Source organism: Muscardinus avellanarius, assembly GCF_963383645.1.
Source record: "Muscardinus avellanarius genome assembly, chromosome: 21".
NCBI classification, from domain to species: domain Eukaryota; kingdom Metazoa; phylum Chordata; class Mammalia; order Rodentia; family Gliridae; genus Muscardinus; species Muscardinus avellanarius.
The window spans coordinates 2,568,827-2,596,131 of NC_137807.1; the positions used below are offsets into that span (position 1 = coordinate 2,568,827).

Sequence of the window (27,305 nt, forward strand, 5' to 3'; positions counted from 1 at the left end):
GGCGGCGGCCGGGCCGGGGGCAGGCCGGGGCGGCCGGGCGGCGAGCTCTGGTGCGCGGCGGCGGCCAGGCCGCAGGCAGGACGCGCGAGGCCGGGCCGGGGCGCCGCCGCCGCCATGGGGTCCCTGTTCCGGAGCGAGCCCATGTGCCTGGCGCAGCTCTTCCTGCAGTCGGGCACGGCCTACGAGTGCCTGAGCGCCCTGGGCGAGAAGGGCCTGGTCCAGTTCCGAGACGTGAGTGCGGCGGGGACGGCCGGGCCCCGGGGCCGCTGGGAGCCCCTGGGAACTTAGGGGTCGGGGCGCGCTCACCCGAGCCAGGAGATGCCTGCGGCGAAGGGACAGGCGGGCCGGTCGGCGCCGGCTCGGTGGCCGGGAGTTGGGGAGGGGGCGGGCATGGAGGGCCTCCCCGGGAGGGGCCTTGGGCTGAGCCCCGAGTGGCAGTGGGAGAAGAGGGGCCGGGTGGAGGGCCAGGAGGAACGCGGGAGGGACGACCACTCCCGAGGACCGCCCTCGGGCGTCGCTGATGAGCGCGGGGGGCTGCAGTCGGCCTTGAGGAGCGGCAGCCATCGCCCCAGCTGGTACTTGGAGACAGCGTGCACGCGTCCCTGGACTTGTTCATTGTCCGTCCCCACCCCGGACCTCGCTTGGCCTGTCCTCTCCACGTTGGCCAAGCCGTAGCACGGGCCCTGGCATCTGCTGCCATCAATAGGCGTTTGTGGAATGGACGGACACGCTGTTAACGAGTGCCTGCCCGGCTCGGGCACTGGATAAGGTGCTGGGAACTCTCCGAGCAGGACGGTGATAAGGGGGGTGACGCGCGGTGATGAGGGGGCGCGGGGCGGACGGAGAGTGCGAGGAGGCTTTACACAGGACCTCACACGGACGGAACTGAGATCCACTCAGGCCCATCGCTTTCCCGGGCCGCCACCACCCTGGCCTTCCCCTTTATCTTTCTGAAGGCGCCTTAATCTCCAGAGGGAACCTCCATGCCCAGGATGTGATATCGGTGAACCTGGGGTTGGCCCGTGACCTGGTTGTACTTTGTGGGGAAACTCCGGAGTGACAGGCCAGGGTGCAGGGAGGAGCGGCTCTTCCTGGTTCCTGGTTCCCGCCCTGCGACCCCTCCCCTGCTGTGCCTCGAGGAGGCCAAGGACCCAGGCAGCAGTGGCAGGGGTGATGGGCTCCCTTCTTTGTAAAGGGCAGATTTATTCCATCCACTTAGTACCAAGCAGGACACTTATCACGCTTCGATCTTAGGGGTTTGAACAAAGGCTCTAATCACCAAACACTTGGGTTTCATCAGGTGCCATGACATGAGGCGGCGGGCTGTACTTGGGATCCTTTTCAACTGAGTCTGTGAAGGAAGAAAGTGCTGTTCCCTTTGTCAGAAGGAAAAGAAAATTGAAACGCTACAGCTCCCTGTGTGGCTGGAGCAGAGAGCTCACAGCAGGCAGCCTTTCCGGCTGTGTGTGTGTGTGTGTGTGTGTGTGTGTGTGTTGCGCGCCAGCAGTCCTGGCTCTTGGCTTACGCTTTTGTAGAGAGCTCACTGCAGGCAGCCTTTCCGGCTGTGTGTGTGTGTGTGTGTGTGTGTGTGTGTGTGTACATACCTGGGAGGGGAAGGAGCAGGTCCCGGGAAGGAAGCGCAGGTCTCCAAAGGGGTAAGTTCAGCAGCTGGCCCCGGAAGATACCAGTGGAGTGTCAGCATATACAGCACAGGTCACCTTTGCCCGGGCTTCTGGGTTAAGTGCCGGGCGTGCTAGTACATGTCTAAAATCCTGGTATTTGGGAGGCTGAGACAGTAGGATCCCAGGTTCTTGACCAGCCTCAGCTACTTAGTGAGGCCCTCTGCAACTTAGCGAGACCCTGTTTCAAACAGAAAATAAAAAATAGGGCTGGAGGTGTAGCTTAGAGGTCAGATGCCTCTGGATTCAATCCCCAGTACTGCAAATACATACATACATACATACATACATACATACATACATACGTGCTGGGGGTGTAGCTCAGACGTAGAATGCCCATCTCAGTTTAAAAAAAAAATAAGTTAAAATGACTTTATGCCGTTAGCTTTGAATCAGTGTAACCACCACCCTAAAAGAAAAAACCCTCAGAACTGTAAGATAATTCACACAACAGAAAAGCAGTGTCTGTGAGCTGCTGCTCGCGGTGTATGGCAAGCCCAGTGTTGTTTGCACCGTTGCCACAGGTGTCCACCTCTCTACTAAGATTTTGTCATCCGGCTGTGGTGGTGCACACCTGTAAACCCAGTACTTAGGAGGCTGAGGTGGATCATAGGTTCGAGGCCAGCCTCAGCAACAAAGCAAGACTCTTAGCAACCGAGCAAGACCTTCAAAACGAAAAGGGCCGGTAGCTCGGAGCTGGAGTGTCCCTGAGTTCAATCCCTAGTATCACAAAAGAAAAAGAGATTCTATTTGTAAAACTGGCAAACATTCAATTAGAGTTAAGCAGTATTTGCTACTGAAGGAAGGAAACTGGAGGCCAGACGTGGTGGCGTGTGCCCGTAACCCTGGCGCCTGGGAGGCCGAGACGAGGCTCCGGGCCAGCGGAGGCCCGCAGCACTCAGTGATGCTGTCTGACTCTTAGAAGAAACAGAAAGGAAGCGCGAGCCCGAGGCGGCGTGTGGTGGGGACAGCCCTTGATGCATGGCTTCCTGTTCGCGGCCCTGGTTCTGTACTCGCAGATTGCATCTGACTCATTAGGTGCTTGAAGTGGTGACTTTAGGGCCAGACGCACCTCCAGAAATGAGCGAGACGGTGATCAGCAGAAGCGAAACTGGGGGTGCTCATCTGTGCTTTACTTCCCCCCTGTTGCACTGGGGATGGAACCCAGGACATTCTACCTCAGAGCTACACCTGTAGCCCGATTTTTTATTCTTTATTTTGGGACAGGGTCTCACTAAGTTGCAGAGGGCCTCACTAAGTAGCTGAGGCTGGCCAGGAACCACAATCCTTCAGTCTCAGCCTCCAGAATGCTGGGATTACAAGCGTGCGCCACTACGCCTAGCTGCACATTTATGTATTTATTTATTCATTCATTTATTATTTATTTAGCAGTACTGGGGATGGAACTCAGGCATTCTACCTCCGAGCTACACCCCCAGTCTTTATTTTTGAAACAGGGTCTCACTGAGTTGCAAAGGGCCTCACTAAGTAGCTGAGGCTGTCTGTGAACCCGGATCCTCCTGTCTCAGCCTCCCGAATGCTGAGACAAGTGAGTTACCATGCCTCCTGGCTAATTTAAAGCAACAATTTCTTTTTTTTTTTTGTTGGTAGTACTGAGGGTGGAACCCAGAGGCTCTCTACCTCTGAGCTATACTCCCAGACCTATGTTATATTTAATTTGGAAACAGGGTCTCACTAAGGTGCTGAGAGCCTCACTAAGTAGCTGAGGCTGGCTTCGAACCTGGGCGATCCTCCTGTCTCTGCCTCCCGAGAGCGGGGATTACAAGCGTGCGCCCCCATGCCCGGCTAAAAACAACATTTTAATAAGTACATAATGTATGGCCAAATTGTAATTTTTATGCAGTTTTACTAAGGTGCATCATAAAACTCACCCACTTCGAGTTATACCGTCTAGTGGTTTTTGCGCAGCCATTGTGACTGGTAAGCTTGGAGGGGCGTTCCATCCGTCCTGTGACTCCCTTGTCCCTGGGCACCGTTGGTCCTCGTCACTGCCCCAGCCTCAGGCCGCCGCCGCTCTCCGTTCTGTCTCTGCAGCAGCCTGTTTTGGGTGTCGGAGCCCTGGCTCGCGCAGAGTGAGCCCTGTTGCATCTGGGTTCTTCCCAGTGTCTGTTTCCAAGACTCCTGTCTCAGGGATTTGTTGCAGTTCGTTGCTGAGTACTATTCGATGGAATGGATCTGGTCAATGATTTCCGACCAGTTTTCTATTGTCGGACGTTCGAGTTAGTAGTTTTCTTTGTTCCTGAGGTTGACAGTCTTAAATTTTTGTTCATACCTGTTTCTTTTTCTCTCAAGTTAAATATTTTCATGGGATGTTTCTGGGCCAAGAGGTATTTTTTTTAGGCCTTTTTGATTAACAGTTGCCAAGACGCTGCCCAAAGGAGCCGTAGCAGTTTAGTCCCCCTTCAGCAGTGCGGGAGAATAGACTTTTCTCCAAACCCTTGCCAGTGACATCTTATTTAAAAGATGAAGTTATTTTAGGGATGAGAGGTGTGGCTCAGGTAGAGGATATGCTTAGCACGCCTGAGCCCCAGCGTAGAATCCCAGCACCAAAAAGGGGAAAGAGTAAGTTAATACAAAATAAACTTATTTTTAAATTTTAGAAATGTAAAGCAAATTTTTATCCTTTTTTTTTTTTTTTCAGCTCAACCAGAATGTAAGTTCTTTCCAAAGAAAATTCGTTGGTGAAGTGAAGCGGTGTGAGGAGCTGGAGCGGATACTGGGTGCGTTCATTTCCCATTCTGTGTGTGCGTGTGTGTGTGTGTGTGTGCGCGCGTGTGCGCGTGCGGGTCTGGGGATGGAACCCCGGGGCATTCTACCTCTGAGCTACACCCTCTGCCCTATTTTTTTATTCTTTATTTTGAAACCAGGTCTCACTGAGTTGCAGAGGGCCTAAGTAGCTGAGGCTGGCTGCGAACCGCGATCCTCCGGTCTCAGCCTCCTGGATGCTGGGATCACAAATGTGCGCCACCACACCGGGCTGGGTTGTATATTTGGAATGAAGTTTTTAAAATCAGGGCAAAGGTAGCTGGGCGTGGCAGCTCACACCTATAATCTCAGTTCTTGGGAGGCGGAGACAGGAGGATTGCAGGTGCAAAGCCAGCCTTGGCTACTTAGTGAAGCTCTCAGCAACTTAACAAGACCCTCTTTCCAAATAAAAAATGTAAGAAATAGGGCTGGAGATAGAAGGACTCTGGGTTCCATCCTCAGTACCTCCCCCTAAAAGAAAAAAAGCAGACTTGAAAACCAAGCCAGGATAACACTTGTCATCCCAGTATTGGAGAGCTGAGATAGGAGGATCGTGGTTCGCTGACAGCCTCAGCTACTTAGGCCATTTGCAGCTCAGTGAGACCCTGGTTAAAAATAAAGAAAAAATAGGGCTGGGGGTGTAGTTCGAAGGTAGAAAGATCCTGGGTTTCATCTCCAGTACTCTTTAAAAAAAAACACACACAAAAAAATCCAAAGCTGGGTATAGTGGCTTGTAATCCTAGTACTTGGGAGGCTGAGGCAGGAGGAGTGCCGATTTGAGAACAGCCTTAGCAAGTAGTGAGATTCTGTTTCAGAATAACAATAAAATAGGGCCAGGGTATATCTCGGAGGTGGAATTCCTCTGGGTTCACACCCAGTACCCCCCATAGTGTGTATACGTATATGTACATATGCGTTTATATACAAATAAAAGGACTCAAGTTGATCGAGGAGTGAGTTGGTTTAAATGATTCACACCCGCCTCAAGGCTCTTCAGCCCCGTTACTCCCTTTGCTGTCCTGTAAAGACAGTTGCGCCTTTATCCCTCCCTCCCGCTGTGTCTGGTAATGGCTTTGCAGGTATGTGACTGAGCAGAGGGCTCTTCATGGGCCTGAAATAAACTAAAGCTCGTGCGTGCAGCGCGTGCCACGAAGCAGCGAGTCCCAGCCCGTGTGAGGGCGGCCCTGCCCCGGCGGGCTTGCTGCTGAGGCCCGCTCCCGGGGGCGGCCTCACCCCGAGGACCCGAGGAGCCCGGCTGCTGGCCCGGGGCCTGCGCAGCTCTGCCGCGTGGGTCGGCTCTGCCCTCCCCGAGCACCCTCGCTGTCTGCCTCATTCTGCGGGTGCAGGGCTCAAAGGCTCCTTGCCCCCAGGTTTGGAAATGAAAATAACTCGGGGGATTTCAGCACATGTTTCTGCAGATTATTGTTTGTTTCACCACTGGGTGCCAGTCTCTAGGCAACATTATCTTGCAGATCTCTGGATGAAGTTGCAGAGAGTGGCTCACAAGGCAGTTGAAACAGCAAGGCTCTTGTACATTTAGAAAGCTGTGATTGGAAATGCTCTGAATAGCCGGGCGCGGTGGGCACGCTTGTGATCCTGGCATTCGGGAGGCTGAGACAGGAGGATCGTGGTTCTCGGCCAGCCTCAGCTACTTAGTGAGGCCCTCTGCAACTCAGTGAGACCCTGTTTCAAAATAAGGAATAAAAAATAGGGCTGGGGGTGTAGCTTGGAGGTAGGATGCCCTTGGGTTTCATCCCTAGTACCAGAAAGAAAGAAAGAAAGAAAGAAAGAAAGAAAGAAAGAAAGAAAGAAAGTAAGTTCTGACTAAAGTGTGTTCTAGTAGCGGGGCATGATGGCACACCCGTAACCCTGGCGTTTGGAGGCTTAGATGCAGGAGGGTGGTAGGTCTGAGGCCACTTCAGCAACTCACCTTAGTGAAGCCCTCAGAAACCTAGTGAGACTGTTTCAGAATAAAAACTAAAGCCAGCCTTGGTGGTGCATGCATGCAGTCCTAGTACTTGGGAGACAGACAGGAGGATCGCAGGCTCTCAGTCAGCCTCACACTTTAGTGAGGTCCTGTTTCAAAATAACAGTAAAATATGGCTGAGGGTATAGCAGAGACAATGCCCTGAGTTCAGTCCCAGTACCACTAACGAAAGACTGCTTGTGTCTAATCTGTTTTCCCTCTGCGTTCCCAGTGTACCTGGTGCAGGAGATCACCAGAGCCGACATCCCCCTGCCCGAGGGAGAGGCCAGTCCTCCAGCGCCACCGCTGAAGCAGGTCCTGGAGATGCAGGTAACTCGAGCCCCAAGAAACTGGAAGCCTTCGGTCTTGGGCGCTGCCTGCTTCCTGTCAATATTTTCTAATTCTTTTCTGCCTTTTCAAAACCACAGAATGAAAATTAAAGGACAGTATTCTGGTTAACTCTCAGTGATTGTCCATGATAAATTTTAGCCGAAGTTCCGTTTTGTTTTTGATGACGTAGACAGGCGCTCCCTTCCTGGGGCTGGTGGATGGAGGTTTATGAGAATTAGGTCACCAAATCTGTCAGAGGAGCTGGGCGTGGTGGCACAGGCCTGTAATCCCAGTACTTGGGAGGCTGACATTGGAGGGTGGCAGCTTTGAGCCCAGCCTCAGCAATTTGGTGAGAATCTGTTTCAAAATTTAAAGAAAAAAAATTTGAAAGGGCTGGGGGTATAGCTCAGAGGTAAAATGCTCCTAGGTTCAATCCCCAGTATTCTTCCTTCCCACACCTAAAGAAAAAATCCCAAACAAAAACTGTTATGCGGTGTTTCAGGAAGTTCGTTGTGGGATTTTCCGTGCCTTAGCTTTGGTACTGGGGACTGAACCAGGGCCGGTCTACCCTGCGCTGCGCCCCAGCCCTTTTCCTTTTTGTTTGGAAACGGTCTCGCTAGGTTGCCGAGAGTCTCGCGATGGTGCTGAGGCTGTCCTTGAACGCGGTCCTGCTGTCTCGGCTTCTCCCTAGCGCAGTTTTCCGAGGCAGGGAAGGTGATGGGTTAGTGTAGGTCAGTGGACAGAGGTGGCACACCGAGCGCCCTGTCCTGGCCGACTGAGTGTCTCGGGGAAAGCCGTCCCCGGGAGAACACCCCGGTGTCTCCTAGCATCTCCCTGTGCACTGTCCGCCCAGCTTCTAGTCTAGCCATTTTAGAGTCGGTCACTGAGGAACCGGCTTCCCGGCTCCTCAGAGTCCCTAGGACGACGAGCATGGCGTGGCCGAGGCCCTTCTGTCGCCAGCTGCTCGGCTGCCTGGGAGGGAGTGCTCACCCTGGGGACGAGAGGCCTCGGGCGCAGAGGACTGCGCCCGTGTGTAGACGCGGGCACCCAGTCTGGCTGCTCGGCCGGGCTGGTCATGTTGCAGTTGTGAGCACAGCCATCGCCCAGTGTGGCTTTCCCAGGCCAAGCACAAGTCATGAGTGTGGCGTGGTGGCCACTTTGACCGAAGGTGGGCGCTCGTGACTCCGTGTGTTACAGCGTTCTGTGTCTGTTGATTCAATGCTTAATTATAGATAAGGATGCTTAGTCTGTATGTAATTACTGCAGATTTGTTTTTGAGCCAGGCGTGGTGGCGCACACTTGTAATCCCAGTACGTGGGAGGCTGAGACAGAAGGATCACAGGTCTGTGGCCGGCCTCAGCAACTTAGGCTCTCCGCAATCTAGTGAGACCCTGTTTCAAAATAAAATTAAAATAGGGCTGGGGATGTAGCTCAGAAGTAGACTGCCCTCGGGTTAAATCCCCAGCAACACACACACACACACACACACACACACACACACACACACACACAGCTGTGTTTTTAGGAATTGTTACATCTACTTGTGTTAAGTATGAATGCACAGGAACTCTGAAGCTAGAGACTGGGAAATACGATAAGGACAGTGGTGTAAAGTTTTAGTAGCCGAGCACGGCGGCGCATGTCTGCACGTCCACTACTTGGGAGGCTGAGACAGGAGGCTCACAGGTGTGAAGCCAGCCTCAGCAACGTAGTGAGGCTCTCAGCAACTCAGACCCTATTTCAAAAATAAACAAACAAAAATAAAAAGGACCAGGGGTGCAGCTCAGAGGTAGAACCCCCGGGGTTCAGTACCCAGTGCCATCAGAATAAATAAAGTTTGGCGTAGCGAATAAAAGAAAATGTAGATCTGTGGGATGGCGGCGGATAGGCCGAAGCCCAGGGGGCTGATGGGGCTGCAGGAGAGGCCCAGCCGCAGCCTTGGGGCGCGTAGGAGGGGCCGGCTGACTTAGGCGAGCCCCCCCGGAGCCTGCTCTGACCCCGCCGCACCGCGCCGCAGGAGCAGCTGCAGAAGCTGGAGGTGGAGCTGAGAGAGGTCACCAAGAACAAGGAGAAGCTGCGGAAGAACCTGCTGGAGCTGATCGAGTACACGCACATGCTCAGGGTGACCAGGAGCTTCGTGAGGAGGAGCGTGGAGGTAGGCGGGCCGCCCAGGGGCCGCCCAGGGGCGTGGTCCTCGTGATCGAGTCATTCTGATGTGTTGCTTTTTATTTTGGGCTCTGGGGATTGAACTCAGGGACATTCTACCTCTTAGCTACACTCCAACCCTTTTTATTTTTTATTTTGAAATAAGGCCTCACTAAGTTGCTGATACCGGCCTCGAACCTGTCATCCTCCCGTCTCAGCCTCCCAAGGACTGGGACGACGGGAGTGCACTACTTTGCCTGGCTGCTGTATTGCTTTATTTATTTATTTATATATCTTTTTTTTGTGTGTGGTACTGAGGCTTTAACCCAGGGGAATTCTACCTCATAAATGATACCCCTAGCCCTATTTTTCATGGTACTGGGGATCGAACCTAGGGATATTCTTTTTTTTTTTTGGTTGTATTGGGGTTCCTGGAAGCCCTTCTACCTCCGGGCTACACTCCCAGACCTATTATATTTTTTTATTTGGAAACAGGGTCTCTTAAGCCAGAGAGGCTGGCTCCAAACCAGTGCGATCCTCCAGTCTCTGCCTCCCAAGCGTGGGGATTACAAGTGTGTGCCACCACGCCCGGCAGACCTCTTTTATACTTTATTTGGAAACAGGGACTCACCAAGTTGCCGAGAGCCTCACTAAGTAGCTGAGGCTGGCTTCGAACCTGCGCTCCTCCCGTCTCGCCTCCCAGCTACTGGGGTGAAAGTGTGCTCCATCAGTACAGGCATCTTTACAGGTGTGGCCTATAAAATTCTTTTAATTTGCAATTGAAAAAAATCGTTTTATAGTTACGTGAAAAATTGAACAATTGAAGTCAAATTCTAAAATTTAGTTTTTCAAGCTGGACGTGGCGGCGCACGCCTGTCATCCCAGTACTGGGGAGGCTGAGCCAGGAGGATTGAAGGTTCGCAGCCGGCCTCAGCTACTGAGTGAGGCCCCTGCAACTTAGTGAGGCCCTGTTTCAAAATGAAGAGTAAAGTAGGGCTGGGGTGTAGAACACCCTTGGGTTCCATCTCCAGGACACACACACACAGAGGAAGCGAAAGGCAGCCGTCAGTAGTGAAAGTGGATTGGGGAAGGAAGTGGAGAGGGTGGGGAGGAGGCTGGAGGGGGAGGCTGGCGTGAGTAAGGCCGCGCTCCTTCACCAGCCTCGCTCGTGTGGGGAGGGTAGAGGAGGGAGTACCGCAAGACACGTGCACGTACGTTTCTACCACTTCCAGTCTCACTGTGATGTAAAATTATGTTGCACTGACCAAGGTATTAAATAGAATTTCGTTTTTCCAAATTGCTAAGAGTTAGGTAAAAAGTCCTCTAGAATTATAAGCGTAAAGCAGTGTGTTGACGTGCGGGTCGCGTTGCCCTTATTCAAAACGCTTGGGGCTGGAAGTGTGTGCAGGCTGTGGAGGTTTGGGGTTTGCGGCATTTGCACAGGCCTCACTGGCCGAGCGAGCCCGAGTGCTCAGAGCCCGTGGGTCTGGCTTCCGGCGTGGGCTTGCTCGGCCTGGCCGCGCTCAGCCGGGTCCGGGAGGGAGAAGCGTGTCCCCGCGCTCCTCTGCGCAGGAGCCCGGGCTACACTGCACGCGGGTAAGGGCGCGGGGAGCCCCGAGAATGGCCTTCAGTAATCACAGCGCCTCTGAATTCACTTGGCCTAGCTTATTCAATTTTGAATTAAAATCTGACTTAATATTTAACCATTCTTTTATATCAGTGTCTCCAGGTGGTCACAAAGTATGTGTGTGTGTGTACCCCCCACGGTTACGCACACATGGTTACACACACACGCACACGGTTGCCCCCGGCGCGCCCCACCGTGGGCTCGCGCTCTTGTGTCTCAGAGCTGAGGCGCACACGCGTGTGCCCCGACCATGCCCCGATGCTCTGCAGAGCCGCCCGGGAGCGTGACCTGCGCGGCGGCGGCCTTCCTGACGGGGGTCTCTCTGCAGTTCGAGCCCACCTATGAGGAGTTCCCGCCCCTGGAGAGCGAGTCTTTGCTGGACTACAGCTGTATGCAGAGGCTGGGCGCCAAGCTGGGGTAGGTGGGCGCACGGCGGAGCAGGGCGCGCTCCTGGCGTGGGCACGGGCGTCCTGAAGCCGACGCTGGTGGAAGCGAGTGATCGCTGAGAAGGCGCTGTGCGCTGCTTGTCTAGCGGGTTTGCCAGCTGCCGACTGTAGAGCTCAGGGCGAGGGTGCTTCTTGGGCAGCCGGCGGCTCTGTGCCTCCGGTCGCCCTGTCGGCCTGGGGGTGGCCATTGGCCGTCCAGGCTGTGTGCTGGAGACGCGGGGCTCTTCACCCCCTGCTTTTGGGTTTCTTTCTGCTCAGCAATTTTTAAAATTTATTTTTTGTGGCACTGGGGATGGAACCCAGGGGCATTTTATCTCTGAGCTACAACCCCAGCTCTATTTTTTATTCTTTATTTTGCAACAGGGTTTCACTGAGTTGCAAAGAGCCTAAGTAGCTAAGGCTGTCTGCAGAAGGTTCTCCTGTCTCAGCCTCCTAATGCTGGGATTACAAGCCTGCGCCCCCGTGCCGGGCTTTCAGCTTCGTTTATACAAGGACGTTTCATCCTGCATTGAGGTGCCTCACACTCGCAGGGTTCTCGGGTTGCCTTCGCCATTTTGCCAGAACCGGAAGCCTTCATGGCTGTACCTTTTCTTTTGGCAGTTCTCTGGGTGAACCCAGAAGTGCTCGGCCTTGGAGCTACACTTCCAGCCCCTTTTATTTTTATTTTTATTTATTTATTTCTTTTGTGCCCCTGGGAATGGAACCCCAGGGCCATTCTACCTCTTGAGTTATACCCTATTTTATTCTTTGATTTTGAAACAGAGTTGCACTAAGTTTCTGAGGCTGCCCTCAAACCTGCGATCCTTCTGTCTCAGCCTCCCAAGTACTGGGATTACAGGTGTGTGCCACCACGCCCGGCTGTTTTTATTTTCAGAGTCTTGCTAAGTTGTTGAGAGTCTGGTGAAGTTGCCGAGACGGGCTTCGAACCTGCGATCTTCCTGTCTTGGCTCTCAAGCACACGGTCAGCAGGCAGGTGCTGCTGTGCCCCGCGCCCGGCTGCCTGGCGCTCTGTGACGCACTTTGATGGCCTTTGTTGCCTTCAGTTGACTCCAGGTCGTCTTCCTTGTCCCATAGGTTTGTATCTGGCCTAATTCACCAAGGAAAAGTTGAAGCATTTGAGAAAATGCTGTGGCGAGCCTGCAAGGGCTACACCATCGTGACCTACGCGGAGCTGGACGAGTCGCTGGAGGACCCTGAAACGGTGCGTGAGTGTCGTGGGACCCTCGGCGGCCACAGGCTCGCGCACGGTCGGGTTGCTGCGCGGACGACTCGACAGCTTGAACAGCTGGGTGAACGTGGGGAGACGGGCCAACTGCCCGTGACGAAGGGGGACGCGGGCAGACGTGCCCTGAGCTCGGGCTTGCGCACTGCGGCCACACGCGCAGGCCTGACCCGTCTCCCTGTCTGCTCTCTGCAGGGAGAAGTCATAAAATGGTATGTGTTCTTGATATCCTTCTGGGGCGAGCAGATTGGCCACAAGGTGAAGAAGATCTGTGACTGGTAAGGAGGAGCACCCTCTCGCCGGGGTGTGCTAGCTCCCTTAAACCCCCTGAGCCAGAGACTGCGGGCGCACCGCTGTGCCTGCTGGTTCTTGTGTGTGTGTGTGTGTGTGTGTTCTGTTTGTGGTGCTGGGCGTGGAACCCAGGCGCCTCCTACCTCCGAGCTACACCCCAGCCCTTTGCACTTTCTGTTTTGGGTCTCGTGGGATGCTGAAAGTCTGACCAAGTTGCTGAGGCTGGCCTCAAGCCTACAGTCCTCTTGTCTCAGCCTCCCAAGTACTGGAATTTCAAATGCTCTGAGGCTGCTGGGTTTTGTTAAATGATTTTATTGCTCTAAGACCAAGTTTGTAAACATTTGATCTGTCGTCTCTCTTGTCAGGGAACTAGTTAATTAAAAATAGAGACCCAAACCGGGCATGGTGCCGCACGTTTGTAATCTCAGCACTTGGGAGGCTGAGACAGGAGGACCGCAGATTTGCGGCCAGCCTCAGCTACCTAGTGAGGCCTCTGCAACTCAGTGAGACCCTGTTTCAAAATAAAGAATAAAAAATAGGGCTGGGGATATAACTTGGAGGTAGAATGCCCCTGGGTTCCTCAATCCCCAGTACCTCAAAAAAGAAAAGAAAAGAGTAGAAACCGCCTGGCATGCCCCCAGATCTGAGTTGGCCCTGGGAATCAAGGTTCAGGTCTTGAGCTGAAGGCGGAATCACGTGGCGTTGGTCCGTCCTGCCTGTTGTCTCGGGCCGCCCGCGGGCTGCTCCTGAGTCTCAGTGGGCTCGGGGAAGCCTGGGCTCTGGGTACTCGGCCTGTTTGGAGCTCGCTGGGCTAGCGTGGCCGGTGGCCGTGCTGCGATGTCCTCGTCCATTCTCCAGGGGTGCTGGGGCTCAGTGAGGCCCCGTGGGTGAGAGGCGTCGGTGTGTAAGTGCTGGGTCGGGTCACAGGAGCTGTCGGCTTGCTCTTGTCAGCAAGCGGACACTTAGGCAGATGCCCCCAAGACCTTTGAGGGCCCCTCGTCCACTGTACTGGACGTTGAGAGCCTGGTTTCCTGAGCGAGGGGCGGGTTCGGGGCTTCCTGCTGACCAGTCTGCGTCTCACTCAGGGTAGCATGGCAGGTCACTTAGGTGTCACCGGTAGACCTTTTGGTGTTTTAATAGATGTGCACATTAATTAGAACAGCCTCACCTAGCTCAGAACTGAGACAGCTGTGCGGCGTGGCGTCACCAGAGGAAGTGTGGGGCCTGCTGGTGCCGCGCATAGCTCGGCACGCCCTGGTGTGGCCCGGGTGCCCGGCGCCCCGCAGGGCAGTGGCTCTCGAGAAGGGAGGCCGGGCAGCAGGGCCTGCGCGCCGCGGCTCTCCGCCCTTTCTTTTCGGGTGTGTGCGCGCGTGCACACAGGCATCGGCTTTTGTGTCTCTAGCCTGTTTAATGATTCCCAGCACCAGGTTGTTCGTGAGTTTCAAAGAGTTGCAGTTAGAAACAAGTCTTTCTCGGCAGGAGAGGGCTTTGGATGCAGGGGAGGGATGCTGAGTCTGCTGGCTCGGCAGGTGGGTGCGGCGCCTGGGCCCGCCCCGCACGGCGCGCACTCCATTTTGGAAGGAGCTGGGCACGGGGGCCAATGGATTCTCCTCCGTGTGTTGGAAGGAGCTCGTCTAGTCCTGCCCGGCCTGAGCCTGTGTTTAATTCTGTCTTCCAGTTACCACTGCCACATCTACCCCTACCCCAGTACCGCCGAGGAGCGGAGGGAGATTCAGGAGGGGCTGAACACTCGCATCCAAGATCTGTACACTGTGAGTAAGCCCGGCGCTCCCTCCCGTCCAGGGCTGGGGCGCTTCCCAGTCCTGCGCTTGCTCGTTCGCGTGTGTGTGTGTGTGTGTGCGTGTGTGTGTGTGTGTGTGTGAGTACTGGGGGTGGAACCCAGGGGCATTCTCCCAAGGTCTCCCTAGGTTGCTGAGAGTCTCACGACTTGCTGAGGCCGTCCTCCAACCTGTGATCCTCCTGTCTCAGCCTCCCGAGCACTGGGTTCTCAGGTGTGCCCCACCAGGCCGGACTGCGCTTTCTTTTTTAATATGGAAAGTTGTGGTTGTCGAAGCGCGGTCTCCGTCGGGTTGGAATGCCCTTTCCTCCTTGCTCTGCATCGGAGTTTCACTTCAGCAGGCCTGGCAGCAGCCCGGCTCCTGGGAGCTCGGGCAGGAGGATCACGGGCTTGAAGCCAGCTTCAGCAACTCGGCGAGGCCTTTAGCAACCTAGCAAGACCCTGTCGGAGTAAGAAATAAGAAGGACTGAAGGTGTAGCTCAGGGGTAGAATGCCCCTGGCGCAACTCCCAGTACCCCAAAAGAGAAAAGAACCCTAAGTGCTGCTGATGGGGCACTATTTGTATTCAGTGTGGCAGCGGGGCTTGAGCCCAGGGATGCTCTACTGCTGAGCCGCACCCCTGACCTTTCCTTTATTTTGAGACAGGGTATCGCTGAGTTACTGAGATGGGTCTTGAACTTGCAATTCTCTCTCAGCATCCCAAGTACAGGATGACCTGTGTGCGCCTCCAACCAACTGCGATGGGACTTTAAAAAAAGACCCGTCGGTCTTCTTGCTCCTAAAGCCGCGCCTCACGTGCGCCGGCGGCCGTCATTTTACCTGCACGTTTCTCCTGATGCCCTGTGGGACCGTGGCTGCCGGGGCGGGATGCAGACTCCGACTCACTTGAGCAGAAGGGTTGGCGTGGTGGGGGCGGCGTGGGGCAGCAGCCTCTGCGCGTGGGGAGGGGCAGGAACCAGGCTGGCACGCTGCCGCCGCGGGGCGGGGCGGCTCCCTCCGCCGGCCCTGGGCCCATGGCTTCTGCTGCTCTGGGCCCTGCGGGGTAGGCGGTGGGGAGAGCCGGAGCCAGCCCTGCGCCACCGCCCTGTGCGCCGTCCTCAGGTGCTCCACAAGACCGAGGATTACCTACGCCAAGTGCTGTGCAAAGCCGCCGAGTCGGTGTACACCCGCGTGGTCCAGGTCAAGAAGATGAAAGCCATCTACCACATGCTGAACATGTGCAGCTTCGACGTCACCAACAAGTGCCTCATCGCCGAGGTCTGGTGCCCCGAGGCTGGCCTGCAGGACCTGCGCCGGGCGCTGGAGGAGGGCTCGGTGAGCGCGGGCCGCGGCTGCGTTGGTGTCCGGACTTCCACGCGGCTCTGCGCCCACCCAGGTTCCTTCTGTGAAAAAACAACACGTTCACGTGGTTTATAAGGGAAGCAATGGCCAGGTGTGGCGGGGCACGCTGCTCGTTTGTGCTTGGAGGCTGAGACGGGAGGGTCTTGGGGCCCCAGCCAGCCTCAGTCGCTTAGTGAGGCCCTGTTTCAAAAATACAGAATAAAATATCAGGCTAGGGGTGTAGCTTGGAGGGAGAAAGCGCCTAGGTTCAATCCCTAGCACCACAAAATACATATGTACATACATGAATAAATGAGTAAATAAAAATGAAGAAAGAATGAAACCAGGCTGGGGTTATAGCTCGGAGGTACAGTGGCCCTGGGCTTAACTCCCAGTTCTGCAAAAACAAAAGTAAAACACTAAAAAGCCGGGCGTGGTGTAGCACACTTGTAATCCAAGCATGTGGGAGGCTGACGCAGGAGGATCGCAGGTTGGAGGACAGGCTCAGCAAGCAGTGAGACTCTCTTCAACCTAGAGAGACCTGTTTCAAAAACAGAAATAAAATAGGGCTAGAGGTCTATCTCTCAAGTAGAATGCTCCGGAATTCAGTCCCCAGTACAGAGGGAGAGAGAAAAGAAAGCTGGGTTCAGTGGCGCATGCTTATAATCCCAGAATTGTGAGGCTGAGGAAAGAGGAATGCAGGTTTGAGGACAGCCTCAACAACTCAGTAAGACCCTGTTTCAAAACAAAAAGTAAAATATGGCTGGGGGCATAACTCAGAGGTAGAATGTCCTGGGTTCAATCCCTGGGCGTGGTGGCGCACACTTGTAATCCCAGTGCTTGGAATCGCGCAGGTTCGAAGCAACGTAGTGAGACCCTGTTTCCAAATAAACTATAAAATAGGTCTGGGAGTGTAGCCCAGAGGTAAAAAAGCTCCTGGGTTCCACCCCTGGTACTACAAAAAAAAAAAAGAAATGTAAAAATAAAAGCCAGGAAAGTAGCCTCTTCCTGCCCTGCAGCCTGTGTGTCCAGGAAAGTGGCCTCTTCCTGCCCTGCAGCCTGTGTGTCCGGTCCCTGCACGCAGAGGCGACCGTTGTCTTAGTTCTACTTCCTGGTTTAGTTCTTAGTCACCGATAAGTAGATATGAGTAGATATTTTTCTTTCCTTTTTGGCAGAAGTTTGTGTACTGTTGATTCTATCTTTTCCTTTAATAAAACCTCCCTAGTCTTGAATGACTGGCCCCGCGGTGTGCGCGCACCGTGTTGATTTAGCTGGCTCCGTGGTCATTCAGGAGTTCCCAGTCGCAGGTGCCGTCCAGTGAGTAACCTGACCTCTGACGGGTCACACGTGGGACTTGTGCGGGTCTCCTGCTGGGGCCAGTCCCTGTTTTTTTTTTTTTTGTTTTGTTTTTTGGGTCTTGGGATGGAACCCAGGGGCATTTGACCATCGAGCTATACCCCCTGCCCTATTTTTTATTCTTTATTTTGAAACAGGGTCTCACTAAGTTGTGGTGGGCGTCACTAAGTAGCTGAGGCTGTCTGCGAACCACGATCCTCCAGCCTCAGCCTCCCAAGCGCTGGAATCACAAGCGCGCGCCACCACGCCCAGCCATTCCCTGTTTTTTGGAGCAGGGTCTCACTGAATTGTGAAGGGCCTCGCTGAGTGGCTGAGGCTGCCACAAGCCGCAGAGCTCGCCCAGGGTGGCAGCTGGATTTCACTGAAGTAATTTCTTTCTTGGATAGTAATGTTTTTCTTTTGCTGTTTTACTCCAAAGAGAGAGAGCGGTGCTACCATCCCTTCATTTATGAACACGATCCCCACAAAAGAAACACCCCCGACTCTAATCCGGACCAACAAATTCACAGAGGGATTTCAGAACATCGTGGATGCCTATGGCGTCGGCAGCTATAGGGAAGTGAACCCAGGTGGGCCTTTCGTGCCGGTCCTCGTACCTGTGTGCCATGCTGCCTTCCCAGGGGCAGAGATGTCAGAGAGGCTCGGGAACATCGTAGTATGAAGTTTTGAATTCAGCCTCGCAGCCCGGCCTGCTGGCACACACCTCTAGTCCCCGCACGTGGGAGGCTAAGGCAGGACGACCGACGGTTGGAGCTCAGCCCGTGTAACTTAGTGAGACTCTTATTTACCTAGTGAGATCTTATTTCAAAATAAAAAAGAAGCCGGGCGTGGTGGCGCACACTTGTCATCCCAGCATTTGGGAGGTCGAGACAGGAGGAGCATGGTTCATGAACGGTCTCAGCTACTTAGTGAGGCCCTCACAACTTAGTGAGACCTGTCTCAAAGAATAAAAGATAGAGCAGGAGGTGTAGCTTGGAGGTTGAATGCCCTTGTGTTCTATCTCCATCCCCGCAAAAAAAGAAATAAAAAAAGAGGGCTAAGGTGTAGTTTGGAGGCATTGCTCCTGGGCTCAGTCCTGGGGACCACACAAGTCGGTTTGAGCCACAGTCCTAGCCTAGGAGAGTCAAGGCAGCGGAGCCCGGCAGTGCGCCGCCTGGGTCTGCGCCGTAACGAACACCCTTCCCCGCAGCCCTCTTCAGCATCATCACCTTCCCGTTTCTGTTTGCTGTGATGTTTGGAGACTTCGGACACGGCTTCGTGATGTTCTTGTTTGCCCTTGTGTTGGTGTTAAATGAAGATCACCCCAGGCTAAGCCAGTCCCAGGAGGTAATGCGTGCCGCCGGCCGCGCCGTGTGCGTCGGGCTTTGGCCGTCACTGCCCCGCAGGCCGCACGCACCCAGCACGCCGGGGTCCCGAGAAGCCGAGCGGCGGCGTTTTGACGGGCGCGCTTTGCTCTCGCAGATCATGCGCATGTTTTATAACGGCCGCTACATCCTGCTGCTGATGGGGCTGTTCTCCGTGTACACCGGCCTCATCTACAACGACTGTTTCTCCAAGTCCGTGAACCTCTTCGGCTCTGGGTGGAACGTGTCTGCCATGTACAGCTCCAGCCACTCTCCCCAGGAGCGGGAGAAGATGGCGCTGTGGAAGTAGGTGGCGGGGAGCAGAGGGTGGGCGGGGCGGGCTCCGCGGCCTCCCTCCGCCTCCGTCTCCGTCACAGCCACAGCCTTGACGACTCTCCCTCCGCCTCCGTCACAGCGACAGCCTTGTGAGGCGCAGCAGAGTCTTGCAGTTGGACCCGAACGTTCCCGGCGTGTTCCGAGGTCCGTATCCCTTCGGCATTGACCCGGTGAGCGTGCCCCGTCTTCCCTCGCTGCTCTGCGGCCCTCAGGTTTTACTGCCCCGGCATTCTCTGGCGCTGTAAGTGGGAGGCGTCCTGGGTGACGGCCGGAACGGTGGGAGCACCCCTGAGGTCCCAGCCGAGGGCACGTGGTCCCCGACGCGGCATCGAGAAACGCCGGCGCCCCTGCCCGTGGATGCGGAGCTGCCTCCGCCTCGGGCTCCTCGGCCGCCCCGGAGGAGGCTGAAGACTCTTGTTTTGCTTGTTCTTTAGATTTGGAACTTGGCTACAAATCGCCTCACTTTCCTAAATTCGTTCAAAATGAAGATGTCTGTGATTTTAGGAATTATTCACATGACTTTCGGTGTCATTCTGGGGATATTTAACCACTTGTAAGTACAGGTGTTTTCCAAGCTTGTGTGTGTGTGTGTGGGTGGGGGTCTGGGGATTGAACCCAGAGGCATTCTGCTTTTATTTCTTATTTGGGAGCAGGGCCTCGCTAGGTTGCTAAGTAGAGAGTCTCACTACTTGCTGAGGCTGTCCTCGAACCTGCGATCCTCCTGTCTCAGCGGCCAGCCCTGGGATGGCAGGCGCGCGCCTCGTTTGGCCGCAGCCTGCGGGCCGTGGCGCTGGCCCTGGGCCCTGTGCGTGCTGACCCCTCCCCTAGGCACTTCCGGAAGAAGTTCAACATCTACCTGGTGTCGGTGCCGGAGCTGCTCTTCCTGCTCTGCATCTTCGGGTACCTGATCTTCATGATCGTCTACAAGTGGCTGGTGTACTCGGCGGAGACCTCCAGGGATGCCCCCAGCATTCTGATCGAGTTCATCAACATGTTCCTGTTCCCAGCGAGTGGCACACGAGGCCTGTACGCGGGCCAGGTGAGCGCCGCCCGCCCCCCGTCCCTGCGCCTCCCAGACCGCTTGTCTTTTGTTCTTTTTGTGTGGTGCTGGGGATTGAGGCCAGGGGCCTTCTACCTCTGAGCTCTACCCCTAGCCTGACTTTATTTTTTATTTGGAAACGGGGTCTCACAGGTTGCTGAGGCTGGCCACGAACCTGTGTTCTTCCTGTCTCGGTCTTCCAAGTACTGGGATTATAGGTGTGCTCCATTATACCCAGCCTGAATGCTCTTTCAATATTTTTCATGTTGCCGGGCGTGGTGGGCACGCTTGTCATCCCCGCGCTTGGGAGGCGGAGACAGGAGGATCGCACAGGTTCGAAGCCAGCCACGCGCGCTGGCTTAGGAGACCCTGTTTCCAAATAAAAAAGTATAAAAAATAGGTCTGGGAGTGTAGCCCGGAGGTAGAAGGGCTTCCAGGAACCCCAGTACCACCAAAAATAAATAAATAAATAAATATGTTTCATGTAGAAGCAAATCCACTTAGCTACGTGCTCCATTCCTTGAATAATAATTTAAAAACCCAAGCCGGGTGTGGCGGCGCACGCTTGTAATCCCCGCGCTTGGGAGGCGGAGACAGGAGGATCCCGCAGGTTCGAAGCCAGCTGCGCGCGCTGGCTTAGGAGACCGTTTCCAAATAAAAATGTAAAAATAGGTCTGGGAGTGTAGCCTGGGGGTAGAAGGGCTTCCAGGAACCCCAGTACCACCAAAAAAATAAAAAATAAAAAAACCCAAACAACCACAAATATATATATATAAATTTGTTTTTATTTGCTCTTTTTTAGTGTGTGTGGGGTACTGGGGATTGAACTAGGGTCATTCTACCTTTGAGCTACACTCCCCAGCTCTAATGTTTTATTTTTATTTAATTAATTAATTGAGCTGGGCATGGTGGTGCATGCTTGTAATCCCAGCATTCGGGAGGCTGAGACCGGAGGATCGCGGTTCACGGACAGCCTCCGCTACTTAGTGAGGCCTCTGCAACTCAGTGAGACCAGTTTCAAAATAAAGAATAAAAAAATAGGGCAGGGGGTGTAGCTTGGAGGTCGAATGCCCCTGGGTTCCATCCCCAGACCCGCAAAAAAAAATTTTTTTTTAATTAATTTATTTTGCGGTTCTGGGGAAGGAACCCAGGGACATTCTACGCCCAAGCCATACCCCCCAGCTCTATTTTTTATTCCTTATTTTGAAATAGGGTCTTACTAAGTAGCTGAGGCTGCCAGCAAATTGCAATCCTCTTGTCTCGGCCTCCCGAATGCTGGGATTACAAGCATTGCCACCGCGCCTGGCCCTGTTTTATTTTTATTTGAAAGCCGAGTCTCACTAAGTTGCTGAGGCCATCTTTGAACCTGTGATCCTCCTGTTCCAGCCTCCCAAGTACTGAGATTGCAATCATGTGCCACCGTGCCTAGCTTATTTTTTCATTTTTAAAGTGTTTTCAGAAAAATTTTTTTTTTCAGTACTGGGGATGGGACCCAGGGGCATTTGACCTCCGAGCTCCACCCCCAGCCCTATTTTTATTCCTTATTTTGAAGCAGGGTCTCACTGAGTTGCAGAGGGCCTCACTAAGTAGCTGAGGCTGGCCACGAATCGCGATCCTCCTGTCTCAGCCTCCAGAATGCTGGGATGACAAGTGTGCGCCACCACGCCCGGCTGTGTTTTCAGAAAAGTAGTGGAGCTAACGGACCTTGGCTCTATTTAGAGTTTCCCTCAGATCATTTCACTCATCTAAAACACAGCGCTCGACCACTGTGTCGTTAGTGTTCGTCATCTCTTCCGATACCCAGCGAAGAGTTCGGGAAAATTAACAGCAGGTGCACTTGGCAGACAGACCCGGTCACCTCTGGGCGTTCTCGGTGTGATCTCTGCACCTCTCGTGAAGCCTGCGCGCTAATGGCTGTCCCTCTGGCCCGCAGGAGCACGTCCAGAGGGTGCTGCTGGCCCTCACGGCCTTGTCGGTCCCCGTTCTCTTCTTGGGAAAACCACTCTTCTTGCTGTGGCTGCACAATGGACGCAGTTGCTTTGGCGTGAGCCGGGTGAGTGTGAGCTCAGGTATGTTTGTAACCTGTGAGTAAAGTCTGCTTCGAGCTGTGCAAGGATCGCTGTGGGAAGCACCTTGCCCAGGCGCCCGCGACCAGCCAGGGCTTCCTTCTGCAGAGCTTCTGCGGAAGGCTAAAGCGGGCTGCGCAGCGCCCCGGGCCGCTAGAGCTCGGCGCGGCTCTTCAGAGCAGCTCGGCGTGATCAAAAGGCTCTTTCCATATTCTTACCTCTTAAGTTTTCTTTAAAATGTTTTATTATGCTTGTAATCCTAGTACTAGTGGGGCCTCTGCAACTTAGTGAGACTGTTTCCAAATAAAGAATAAAAATAGGGCTATGGGTATAGCTTGGAGGTAGAATGCCCTTGGGTTCCATCCGCAGTACCACAATAAATAAGTAAAATAGCGTAATTAATTTGTAGAAATTGTGAAAAATATAGAGAATAGTGTCCTCAGTTCTGCCACCCAGTTATAACCAGTCACCATCTGTTTTCAGGCTATTTCCTTTATGTTTAGTTTTTCTCTTCTCAAAACACTTTGGCAAAATCCACGTAATGCAGAATTGGCCACTTCCACCTTTGCAGGGCGTCCCTGTCCCGCCGTGCGCGGGCCCCTTCACCTGGCGGCCGCCCCACCGGCAGCTTTGTGTCCGCGTCTCTGAGCCTGACGCCTCCAGGCACCTCACAGAGGTGGAGCCATCGACTGTCCTCCGCGTTGTAGCCTTTCACTCAGCACAGCGTCTTTAAGCATGTCCCATGCTGCAGCACCCGTGTTTACATCATGTGTTTATCCATGTGTTCATTGGTGGACGCTGGATTATTTCCACTTTGTGACTATTGTGAAGGATGCCCTTGTGCACAGGGTGCATTTTTTTTAAGAAGCGCCTGTTCAGTTCAGTGCCCTGTGTTTTCATTGTGCTATTTGTGTGAGTGTGTGCAGTGTTTTGAGTTCTTTAGGATGTATAAGGAACTTGTGACAGTAGCAGTGCTAATGGGGCGGAGTTCCCGATTCTTTTAGACGACCTTTTATCCCCATGGAGTTGGACTGCTAAGAGGTCGCACCATCATGTTGAAGGCGCTCACCCCGGCTCCTTTGCTCCTAGAGTGGATACACGCTGATCAGGAAGGACAGCGAAGAAGAAGTGTCTCTGCTGGGAAACCAGGACGTAGAGGAGGGGAGTAACCAAATGGAAGATGAATGTAGAGAGATGATGTGTCCAGAGGTAAGTTTCATTTGCTATTGATAACCACTGTGATAAAAATGACAGGAACTAAGCCAGGTATGATGGTACATGCCCATAACCCCAGTACTTGGAGGCTGAGACAGGAGGATCGCAGGTTTGAGACCAGCCTCAGCAATTTAGTAAGATCCTGTTTCAAAAATAAATATATAAAAAATCAGGCTGGGAGTATAGTTCGGGGTAGAATGCCTGTGAGTACCAGAAAGAAGAAAGCGCTGTGGCCTGTGGGGTGCGGCGGGGACTCGCGGTGCCCACCCGTGGCTGGCAGCCGTCTGTTCTGTTCTGTCCTGTCACTGGGTGTTTGTGGCTCATGAACTGTCTGAAGGTGTGGCCGCCGTGGCAGTCAGCATTCCAGTTGGGCAACCTGTCTTCCCAGGGCAGCTGAGGCTAGGTGGCGCGGGCGTGGGGTGGCAAGCCGGAGCTACTCCCTTCGCACGCTCTGGGGGCGCACGGCGCAGCAGGCGCAGGCCGGGCGGGCTGACCCTCTGCCGTCCCTCAGTTTAGTTTTGGGGAGATCCTGATGACGCAGGCCATCCACTCCATCGAGTACTGCCTCGGCTGCATCTCCAACACCGCCTCCTACCTGCGGCTCTGGGCGCTCAGCCTGGCCCACGCACGTGAGTCCCGGCTCCTGCGGCCACTGTGGGTGTGTGAGGGAGCCAGCGCCGTCCCCAGACAGCAGGTGACCCGAGGGCCGCCCCGACCCTGGCCTGCCGTCCCTGCTCACCGATTGCTCACGGCGTTTCGGAGATGCTGGGTTCAGCCGTGGGAGTCTGTGTGTCAGCTCAAGGCCTGGCGGTGGAGTAGAGACAGCAGGGAGGGAAGCAGAGAGCGGCAGGGAGGGAGGGCGGGTCGTCCCCACGGCCACGGCGCAGGGCGTCCTTGGCAGCGTTGCCTCCAACATTGCTGTGCCCTTCCCTTGAGGGCAGCTGCAAGAGGCGCCGCTGCCCAAGGGCAGGTGCAGCAGAGACGAAAGCCACGGGTGGGAGGGCTCGGACAGCGCAGGCGCGCGGGTACGAGGTGGCACCCCAGCCCCAGCCCGGGAGGAGCAGGATGCGCCTGCTCCTGGACGGGACGCCGGCCCACGTCCTGTGGCGGCCACTTGCCGGGTGCCCAGCGGGAGGCGGCAGGCGCTGGCCCGGGGCCTCCACGCGGTTTCTGTTTAACAAGGAGGGAAAACACGTTAAGACTTAGTGCCCTATCTTTAAACAGTGGCTTTACTCCTGTCTCTATTTCCTTGTATATTTATACCAACAGTAAAAGAGTTTTGACTCTTAATAAAAAGTGAACTCTGAGCTGGGTGTGGCGGCTCGCGGCTGTACTCCCAGCACTTGGAAGGCGGAGACAGGTGGATTGAAGGTTCCCAGCCGACCTCGGCAGCTTACGAGACCCTTTTTCAAAATAAAAATCGTTAAAAGAGTAGAAGGCGTAGTTCAGAGATAGAACACCCCTGGGTTCAGGCCCCAGTACCAAAAGAAAAGAAAGGCACACTCCGGCCCCTGCCCCTTCCAGAGCTCTCGGACGTCCTGTGGGCCATGCTGATGCGCGTGGGGCTCCGCGTGGACACCACCTACGGCGTCTTCCTGCTGCTCCCGGTCGCCGCGCTCTTCGCAGTTCTGACAATTTTCATCCTTCTGATCATGGAAGGGCTTTCTGCATTTCTTCATGCCATACGCCTCCATTGGTGAGTTTGAACCGTAGCTCGGAACTCTTACCTAAAAAACAGAATCCTCCCCAAGTATATATGCCCTCGGTCCAGTTAGCACAGGCTTAACACAGACCTTTCCTTCCTGACACTGTCGTTCATATTGAGCGAGATTATCTGAGTTAAAATTGTATTTTGCCGGGCGCGGTGGCGCACGCTTGTCATCCCCGCACTCGGGAGGCTGAGACAGGAGGATCGCGCAGGTTCGAAGCCAGCCTCAGCTACTTAGTGAGGCTCTCAGCAACTCAGTGAGACCCTGTTTCCAAATAAAGTATAAAATAGGCCTGGGAGTGTAGCCTCGAGGTAGAAAGCCCCTGGGTTCCACCCCCAGCACCACCCAAGAAAAATGTATTTTGTTTCTTCTTTTTCTTTTTGTAGTACTGGGGATGGAACCCAGGGGCATCCTACCTCCAAGCTCCACCCCCAGCCCTATTTTTTATTCTTTATTTTGAAACAGGGTCTCACTGAGTTGCAAAGGGCCTGACTAGGGAGCTGAGGCGAGCCTCAAACCTGCGATCCTCCTGTCTCAGCCTCCTAAGTACTTAGATTACAGGTGTGCGCCACCGTGCCCGGCTGGAATTTTGTTTCTGAACGATTATCATTTATAAGGAAAAGCAAGTTTGGCTTGTAGAGTAATTATGTATGGTTTCTTGCTTTGAATTCACCCCGGGCCTGGAGATCGCTTTGTTTTATTGTCCAACACTCCTTAAAGCTTTCTTAACGTATCCATTCACCTGAGTGGGCAGGGAGGCCCTCCGCCCTGGGCCTCTTGCTCCGTGGTGTGGCCGTGGAGTTAGCCTTCTGTTTAGCCCCTGCAGAGCCCGTGCGGGAGGCTAACGGGGCGTCTGAGTAAAACGTCTGTGCCCGGGGCATGTAGGGGGGAGCACTTTAAGCACGGGGCTCTTTGTTTTAACTTGTGAACATCTTTAGGGAGCAGAGAGCCAGACCTGGTGGTGCAGGCCTGTAACCTGAGTGCTTGGGAGGCTGAGACAGGAGGATCGCAGGATTGAGGACGGCCTCGGCCAGCAGTGAGACTCCCGTCCACCTAGCAAGAGCCTTTCTCAGAATAAAAATAAGACGGGGCTGGGGGTGTCGTTCAGAGGGAGACTGCCATTCCCAGTACCGGCAGAACAAAACAAAACAAAACGTAGGAGCATTCTTTTGCATCTTCCATTAATATTTTTTTTTTGGTTTTTGGTTTTTCTTTCGTTTTGTAGGGTAGAATTTCAGAATAAGTTCTACGTTGGTGCAGGCACCAAATTCGTTCCTTTCTCATTCAGCCTCCTTTCATCGAAGTCCAGCGATGACGTGGCTTGATCACACTGGCGCGCGCTTCGGATCCGGGGGATTATCATGTTAGAGAACTGACTTGTGTCAGTTTGTCAGACAGACTCTGTCTCCGTCGACTGCCTTACGAGATAGCCAGATGCTTCTGTGAGCCGTACCTCCTCCTCCTCCTTCCGTATTTTGTAAACGTACCGATTTCACACATACCTTGTCTGGCTGTTATTATGAGCAGACAGAAGTCAACGCTGACTGTGATGTTGAAGTTATTTTTAGGATGTCAGATTGGGGGAGAGAAGCCAGTCCCAGTGGCTCACGGGAAATGGCCTCAGATACTCGGTTCCTTTCAAACCTTATTAAACAATTCACAGAGTTATCCTGTCACCCGAGGTTGTCAGGTCATATTTACCAACAGCTGAAGCTAAAGTCTAGTCTATTTTTTAAAAATGAGTGACGGATGACCAGAGGATTCACGTGTATTCTGCTTGATCAAAACCTTTTTACTGTACGCCATGCGGGATTCCTAGAAATGGGTTGTCTCCACAGCCTCACTTGCTTTAATAACTGGAAAATGGGAGAAAGCAACATGTGACACGCTTATCCCGCTCGTCTATTTTCTAAAGACTTATTCTGCTATCCTTACATACAACTGAGCATGCCATTTTTAAGTTTGGAGAGAGAAACTATGTACTGAGCCTTAAAGCCCTGTGTGATCACAGGCGAAGCTGTATCCGAGGGGAGCCTAGTGACGACGGGGCCGTGTTGCTGAATCAGAATGGTTTATACCAAGCGAAAGGCAGGTAGAACGCGGTCCTTGTATATTTTTGTAGAAAATTATAAATTAAGATATTTTACCATGGCTGGGTGTGAGAGCACTCGTCTGTCATCCAGTACTTGGGAGGCTGACGGGAGGACTGACGGTTCAAGGACGGCTGCTGCGGGCCGGGTGCGGCTCGGGCTTGCGATCCAGCATGTGTCATCCCAGCGCTCGGGAGGTGGAGATGAGGATCGCGGTTCACGGACGCCTCAGCTTCTTAGCAAGGCCCTTTGCAGCTCAGTGAGGCCCTGACTAAAGAACAGGGCCAGGGTCTAGCTTGCAGGTGCAGTGCCCCTGGGTTCCCCTGGGTTCCATCCCCAGTACCGCAAAAGCAAAAAGAAAAGGAGTAAAGGACAGCCTCGGCAGTGCAGCAAGACTCAGCAACCTGATGTTTCAAAATAAAAAAGAAGGGTGTGGGGCAGAGCTGAGAGGTAGGATGCCTCTGGGTTCAGTCCCCAATACCAAAAAAAATTTTTTTTACCTTGAAGAGAGTGCACTTAACCTTGAGAACAGTATAAATTTTTACTTTGACTAATTCTAAG

At 53.9% G+C, this 27,305-nt stretch overlaps 1 protein-coding gene across 1 annotated transcript; it reads left to right on the forward strand.

Moving 5' to 3' along the window:
* Positions 1-114: 114 nt before the first annotated feature.
* ATP6V0A2 (ATPase H+ transporting V0 subunit a2) lies at positions 115-25,979 on the forward strand (the record flags this gene model as incomplete). Its single annotated transcript, XM_080717539.1, has 20 exons — positions 115-231; positions 4,342-4,420; positions 6,644-6,741; positions 8,759-8,896; positions 10,842-10,930; positions 12,034-12,160; positions 12,377-12,459; positions 14,151-14,244; positions 15,372-15,584; positions 17,365-17,515; positions 18,136-18,272; positions 18,408-18,595; positions 18,705-18,795; positions 19,060-19,178; positions 19,454-19,664; positions 21,598-21,717; positions 22,820-22,939; positions 23,457-23,574; positions 24,470-24,641; positions 25,880-25,979. 20 exons carry the CDS (start codon positions 115-117, stop codon positions 25,977-25,979), a joined length of 2,565 nt encoding a protein of 854 aa, XP_080573665.1.
* Between the last annotated feature and the right edge of the window lie 1,326 nt (positions 25,980-27,305).